Source organism: Cydia fagiglandana, chromosome 5 (assembly GCF_963556715.1).
Source record: "Cydia fagiglandana chromosome 5, ilCydFagi1.1, whole genome shotgun sequence".
NCBI lineage: Eukaryota > Metazoa > Arthropoda > Insecta > Lepidoptera > Tortricidae > Cydia > Cydia fagiglandana.
In genome coordinates, this window is record NC_085936.1 from 14,129,872 (window position 1) to 14,138,073 (window position 8,202).

Below are 8,202 nucleotides of genomic sequence, written 5' to 3' on the forward strand. Positions count from 1 at the left end.
AATTGCTTAGTTAATGATTGTTGATCAACCGACAATAATAAATACAAGGAATAAATGGACGACGCGACTTCTTGTTCTCGTATTTGCAACAAAGTTGAAAAGTATTTAAATCTGGAGTTGACTCCCATGAATACTCTTCAAATAATCTTTGGTCAGTAAATATTAAATGTTTTTTAATTTCTCATAGCTGACTAGTTTGTTTTATAAGTAGATATCTATCTAAATATTTACGACATTCATATAGATACCTTGTTACGATATAAGATAGTTTTTAACACTAAAGGCTTATCATTACTATTTACGTATGTGATACCTAATAGGTACTTATACCGGGTGTGGCCTGTAATATGAGCAAAAAATTAAACCGTAGGCTGTACTCCTCATACTGACCAACATTTGTTCAGCGACTTTAAAAAATAACTAGTGTTTTGATTTTTAATCCACTTTAAAGTTTATTCTAAGACGCAATGTATTGCGAATTTTGTTATGTTTAAGGCGTAACAAGCAACGTCAATCACAAAGATATGGCGTGGCGATGGCGTCCATTGAAGATAATATTTATTTTGTATGTAAAATAGGGAATCTAAATACTTCATAATTTTTAAAAGGTGTTGAACTAAAGTGTCACCGCGTGAGGAGTACATGCAATCTATGTTTTAATTATTTGCTCATGTTACAGGCCACACCCGTTATAGGCACGTAATGTACTGCGAGATAATAAGCAAAAATCGAATGATTTCTTTCATTTCAGGCAATGAAAATAGTATTTTCTTTTTACTTTTATTATTAAACACGTATTTAAAAAAAAGTACCTACTATTTAAACTCTTGTCAGATTGAGTTAGGATACGTAGGCTGTGGTAGTTTCTAGGGAAAACCATCAGCAAGTTAAGGCTATATCTAGATGACTCATTGGTCAACAACAGTAACATCGCAGTAAGTTATACGTGTAAATAGTCGTCACACTTAAGAGTAACCTGTAACGAGGGAAAAGGGATTTACGTCAGTCGCGCGCGTCACGATGAGCCGGTTTTTAGGTTAGTTACTCCCTCTGTGGTCAGAAAACCCGGTAAGTGTAACGTAGGTACGATACGCTACGTGACCGGACCTGCCACGTAGATAATCGTACCACGATCACGCACTTTTGTCTAAGAGCCTGAAACTTTGTTGGCAAAAACCTTTTTCGCTGCGAGGGAAAGATGTAAAATTTTTCTCACGCGCTTGTAATAAAGAAAGCCTGAAATATTTTACTTTACCGGTCTCGTTATGCAACGTCTCATATTTACAGAAATAGACTTTACTGAAAGTAGATAACGGGAGTATCACGTATTTTTGTGTGATCCTGATAAACATGATTCAATCCCGACTTCTGGCCGAAGGGTGTTTCGGAGGTTCCGGGGCAAACTACCGCCCCGACACAAGACCAGACGATTCAACGGAACCACGCCGTATTTTCGCGTAAATAGTTTTTTAAGTTTATAAAAATGCATATATATGTTAGTCTGTACGGTATTTATAATACGGGCCATATTACCTCATTTAAAATGCCAAATATAAATAAATGAAATTATTCAGACTATTTGTACAAACACACCCAAATAATGACACTACAATTTCATGTAATAGTACTAATATCTAGTTTAATGTAAGCATTTCAATTAAATATTATAGCACGACGTATGACGTGGCGTGTAATAAAATGAACGTAGGTATACTATTACTTAGACGTGTAACATTTCTATGAAATATAGTGTGCACTTTGAAATCTATCCCAGCAGTCATGAAACTCCTTGACATTTTATCACTAGATCCATTATCTCCACCCCAAAATAGAAGTTTTGTCTCTCGTATGTTGACTTGTGATAACCCTTTAATCTATTTTGTCATTTGTTCTGTACACGCACTATAATAATATGTGTTTTATGTATAATAATATATGTGTTGTTTTAACTAGTTCAGATCCCTACAGGAGCTTTTCACTAAAGCCCTGACTGGGATTTAAGTACTACAGCTTTTAGGCGATAAATAACAATTACTTATTGTTGTTGGTGGAAAAGTCCGTAAATGCGTAAATGTTTTATTTTTTAAGTAAGTACGCAAATACATCTGACGCGCCTATTGACTTGAAACTGAATCTCATTAACTTGCTTGTGCAATGATAGTATTTACCCATTTTGCTTGAAACCATAATAATTATCAGATGAAATATAAATTGTATTAGAAACTATAAGGTCTATAATCTATACCTAATAACAGCAATATTACGAAAAAGAGTAGATTAGAGAGAATAACTCAGAGAAGTAAATGGGTTATTCGCGGACGGTCTAGAACGCAAAATGACTACAGTAACATTTTGCCTATATCGCTCTTAGTCTACATGGCGAACGGTCCAGAACGCAAAATGCCTACATCATTTTCCGTCGTTTTATCTTTATGTTAGCGATGTCGACGGAGCCCCGCTACCGCGGGGCTCCTATTCTGTGCGCGGTTTGACCTTCGGCCATTTGAAGATAACTAACGAACCTAACCTACCTGTGTGATATAAAGAAGTGGTCATTTTGTTCGCGATGTAGACTAAAAGCGATATAGGCAAAATATTACACTTCTCATTTTGCGTTCTAGACCGTCCGCGAGTTAGATTACAGTTGCAGTTGTCATCAAATAAATCACTTATTTTGGTGACGACTGTTTTTACTTTTCAATTATGATCATAAACAATGGCCCGATTGTCATCATAATGATGCTTGAAAAAATACGCTTTACGTTTTTGCACAATAAGTAACGATATTTTGCAAGTTGTTATTCAAATAATTGCCTTTGTCTACATAGAAACTGAAAATTTAACTAATCAGAATGAGGCAAAAAACGCAGCAGAAAATAGTCATTCGCCGACACGTTTACATTAGGATTTTTTTGTTTTTATTATCTCTTTCAAGATAAAAGGTTTCTTTTCTTATTTGTTTTGTAGGGTTTTTTTTTGTCTTTTAGATACCGAAATGCATTTCGATTTAAATAAATTAAATTAATTCGCATGAAATCATGGGCGATGGTAGGTAATTACACGACAAATTGTAGGCATTGGATATCCTTAAGGAACCCTTTGTTCTTTATACAATGGCCATCATGCGGCGGACATGATAGAAATTATGATTAATACCCAATAAGTAACGCTATTAATTTCTATTATTAGAAAGGAGGGTGGGCAGTTTTATATAACTTCCAGGAAAAGGAGCCAGTAACACATATATTTGAAGATCAAACGAACTTACCAAGTGAAGTTCGATCGAAATTATGTGAACAGCTTCATTCGACGCGATTTAAAGTTAACATAGTGTAGTAGCACCCCCAAGCATCAGCCTTGCACGGTTTTTAAAGTTTTGTACTGGCAACATTTAAAAAGAAAAAAGTTACCCCTTCCACTACTCCCACCTGGCGACGGTTGGAACCACCATTTTTACTTCATTTGTTTACAGCATAATTTGAACGCATTTATTTCACATCTTTATTAATGTGGGTAGGGCGTTAATATTGTGTACCCAATATTTATAATTAGAGGGTGGGTTGTTATAAATCGCGTCGAATGAAGCTGTTCACATAATTTCGATCGAACTTCACTTGGTAAGTTCGTTTGATCTTCAATTATGTTTCACAGCTTCATTCTTTGCGGTTTAAAGTTAACATAGTGTAGGATGTTTAGAGCATGTCAATGTGAAATAAAGCGTCAAGGATCCAAGGATTTACTCAGGTAAGTAATAACCATGAATGATATGAAATCATTTATTTATTCACATTTGTATACATCATGCTTATTATTATATAATCAGACATCCATTTTAGTTGTTTATCGTAAACATATTTAATGTACCTACTTATATAATTTATCACTAGTACAACACGCATTTGCTTTTTTCTACATTTTATGTATCAAATAATAACCACATTTTTGTTTTATTTACAGGTCTCCGGCAGAAGTGAGAATTGAACGAGCGAATTGATTACAATCTGTGATTATTTCCTTATGATAATATTTGGCGAATACACATGAGGAATCAGTCCATCCTGCTGTCTTACGGATCAGGTCAAGACTTACACCCATCTTGTTGGCAGTGGATGTGGCAGAGTGGCGAGTGCTATGTGCAGTGAATATGGAAGTGTCTATTCCACTATCGCGCAGTGTTGTTTTTATCCATGAACTTAGTGTTTGAGATGTGACCTTATTGTGCGGTTTTTTGTAACTCACAAATAAAGAATGGTTATTAGAATGACGCAGTGTCTTTGTTTTATTTATGTATGTTTTAAGGCATCTCGCAGGACAAATTTCAGGACGTTCGTTGAAAAACGGTAGTCTGAGAATTGGTTGAAACGACGAAGGTCGTGATGTTTTAATTAAAGCTGGAATTTTGATAACTATTTCTGAATCGGTTTGCATGTTTACGTTACTCAACTCTATTAATGAAAAGGTTTGCACTCGATGTGCAGAGCACAACGCCAACAAGGTGAGTGTTTTCTTTGAAAGCGTTTCCAAACTAAGATGATCATTAGGCCATTTGCGGCCCAGGTGGTTAAGAACTATACTCGGGTTCCATGTTAGATTATATTTGGGTAATGTCGGTCTTAATTTGAAAACGCCTTTCATAAACCGTTTGATTCGATCATCATTTAAAGTGCAACCTAGTAATAATGAAATAGCCGATTTATAATTATTAACCGTTCCATACTTAGCGCCAGTATCGAAAATACGGGTCAGAAAATCAATAATAATTGGTATTGATGTTTCCATATAATCGTGTCCATGGCTTTTACAATAATCAATATAAGCTTTGATACATGGGCTATATTGTTTGTATGTATTATCAGATAGTGAAGATAACATTATTTCAACCGATCTGGGGGATAATGATCTATTTAATAACGAGTCCCTGATAATTTTGCGGCAATCAACGACAGGGTCCTGTGCAGGTTGTGAGTCGATCTGCAAGGAGACGTTAGCAAATTAGCGCTTGGTGGAAAGTAAATGGGTTCTGCAATTAATAATTTCGAAAACAAAGGGAACCATGGCTGTGTGGGCCAGTTAGGAACGACAAGAATACCCTCGGCTTTATCATTTATGATTTTTTGTATGACCTTTAAAATCAATGAAAATGGTGGAAAGGCGTAAAAATTTATATTTTTCCAGGAAAAGGTAAAGGCGTCGATCGTCCATGCATCTGGGTCGTTCTTCCAGGTAACGTATAGAGAACACTTAGTATTACAACGGCTTGCAAATAAATCGACCTCAGGCATACCAAAAGTTTGTTTTATTTTAACGAATGCATTATTGCTTAGTTCCCACTCGGTGTCAGAAAATTTAGTACGCGATAATTTATCGGCTTCATAGTTTTCTTTAGTATTGATATATGATGCAAATATTATAATTTTACGCCTTTCACACCACTGCCAGATTTCCTTTGTAATGCGATTTAAGTGAGGAAATTGGACGCTGCCCATTCTGTATATGCAAGCGATGGCGGTAACATTGTCGATTCTTAAAAGAATTTCGCAATTATGAACTTCGTCTGCAAATGTCCGTAAAGCCAAAAAAGCTGCATTTAACTCTAATTCATTAATATGTAACATACGTTCACTCTCTTTCCAGTAACCATACGCCCTTTGATTATTACAGTATGCGCCCCAGCCAGATTTCGATGAATCAGAAAATATTTCTAATTGAAATTGATTAAATCTGAACGGACAAAAACCATTGTCAATATTTTTAATCCACCAGTACAAGTCATCCTTTACTTCAGATGATATTGTGATTGAAACTTCATAGTTACAATGTTTAAGTAAACTGAGGTATTTATGACGTTCTAAAAGTTTAGTATATAACCAAGAATATTGTATAGCAGGGCAGGCAGATATTAAAAGACCAATTAATCGAGCAAACTCGCGTAATTTACATTTATAGATTCGGATAAATGTTGTAAGCTTATCTTTTATTTTGTCTCTTTTTGAGTCAGGTAAACTTAACGTCATTCTTTTCGAGTCAAAAATAAATCCTAAAAATTTACATTTTTTACTTGGTGTAAAGCAACTTTTTTCGGTATTAATAATAAATCCTAAATCTTCTAACAAAGATTTGGATTCAGTGACATTTGCAAGACATTCATCATGAGATCTACCCACACATAATATATCATCTAGATATATACACGACAGATAATTGTGAAGTCTTAAGTATTCGACTATAGGTTTTAGCATTTTTGTGAAAACGTATGGCGAGGTACATAGACCAAATGGGAGACAATTAAACTCAAATAAAGTATCGTTGAACATAAATCGTAGGTATTTTCTATGCGGTTTATATATAGGAATCAAAAGATAAGCATCTTTAATATCAATAGAAGCCATATAACAATCCTGAGTTATCAATTTAGACGCGGTTCTATAGTCTTCCATTTTAAAATGGCGAGTTTCGATAAATTTGTTGAGGCATTTTAAATTTAGAATGAACCTTTTCTCGCCATTTGGTTTAGGTACCAGAAAAATACTAGAAATGAATTCGTCGGGATCATGCTCGCACATTGAAATGGCATTGATTTTCAAAAGTTTATTGATAGCTTTTTCATAGTCAGATCTTTCCGATCTTGTCTTGGAATAAACAGCAGGACAATCTCTTCTGGTAGGCACAGAGGTAAAAGGAATCTTATACCCCTGGGTCCATTCAAGAATCGTAGGGTCAGAAGTGATCTGTGCCCATTTATGGGTATAGTTTCGTAATCGTCCTGCGTACCGTACCTCGTGTTCAGCTATCTCCTGTAGCTCCGGTAGCTGCGGCGGCGCGGCGAGTAGGATCGGCGCGGGGCGCGGGCGCTGCTCGGGCGGTTGGAGCGCGGCGACGGCCGGTAGTGCCCTGCATCGGGCTTGCTCTGCGTCCTTTGATGCAGGGGTTTGAAGTTTAAATTGTTTTTCTGCGACTTTTTGTTAAGCACAAAATTATTTTTATTAAAACGATTGTTAACCGCTTTAGGTGTGTGTTTTAATGTTTCACCAGACTTTTGAATAGATTGAGCGGCTTTCAATTTGTCAGATACATTATCTCCGAAAAGGAAACCGTCTCTAACCGTATTAGTAAGCGTCTCTTTAAGATCGGTGTTAATTGACGAAACTACGAAGTAGCGACGTGTTTTTGTTTCTAAGTAGTGACTATCGCATAAGATACGACAAGCATCACTGACTGGTTTCAAGATTTTTTGCACAGACGCATCTGGTTTAAGCAATTGATCCATGGCCTGCGCCAGAGCAGACAGAGCAATTCCTAATTGCTTCTGTTTTTCCATTATGGCATGATCTCTTTTTATTGAACTATCTGTTAATGCCGCTTTAGCTTCGGCGTTAAGAGTAGGAGCAACTAAGAGGTCACAATTGCTGGGCACGAGGTACTCTTGAAGAAGCTTTTCTTTGACCTCCTTTTGTAAACCTTTTAGTAAGATTTCATGCCACCTACTGGCCACGTCCTTGTGTATGCTGTCGCCTAACGCCAGTTCTGGTTTTGGAGCATCACCTAGCATTAGCAAAATGTCGTCACCGAGTTCTTGATCCTCCGCTGAAGACGAAAGTACCTGGGGTTGTGTTTCTGGTAGATCTGGAGCAGACGATGGGCCTGGGCGCGGAGAGGCTGGTCGCAGCGGCTCTTGTTGCGTCGGGGGCTGGGACGGTGGTTGGTGCGGCGAGTCTGGCGCTGGTGTTGGCGGCGGCGCTGCGGCGCGAGGCGGCGGCGGCGAGGCCACGTGGCCGCTCGGCGACGAGCTTCGCTCATAACGGTCTTCAGAATCAACTATCATGTTGTCTGAAAAGAACCATACGTTCTATATTTTGTTGTACAATTGAGCCGAGGCAGGAATAGCGTGACAGTAAGAGCCCGTAATTAGCAAATACGCATCACGATCCTCAAAACAGGTCATTTGACCTCAAACAGACATAAGTGTGACGGTAAGAGCCCGTAATTAGCAAATACGCATCACAGTCTTTGAAATAGGTCTAAAATTTGACCTCAAGCTGTTACAAAAGTTACGTTCGTGTGACAGTCAATGCCCGCAATTAGCAAAAACGCATCACATTTCCAATAGAATCTCATCAGTTTATGAGAAATAGCTAGAACAAAATAGTAGCTCACCATCTGCTTCACTAGAATCTGAAGAATATATAATTCTAGACCGGCCAC

General features: G+C 37.2%; 1 protein-coding gene across 1 annotated transcript; it reads right to left on the bottom strand.

The window, feature by feature from the left end:
* Window positions 1-6,787: 6,787 nt before the first annotated feature.
* LOC134664526 (uncharacterized) lies at window positions 6,788-7,928 on the bottom strand. Its single transcript, XM_063521219.1, has one exon. It carries the CDS (start codon window positions 7,820-7,822, stop codon window positions 6,788-6,790), a length of 1,035 nt encoding a protein of 344 aa, XP_063377289.1. The 5' UTR covers window positions 7,823-7,928.
* Window positions 7,929-8,202: the final 274 nt, after the last annotated feature.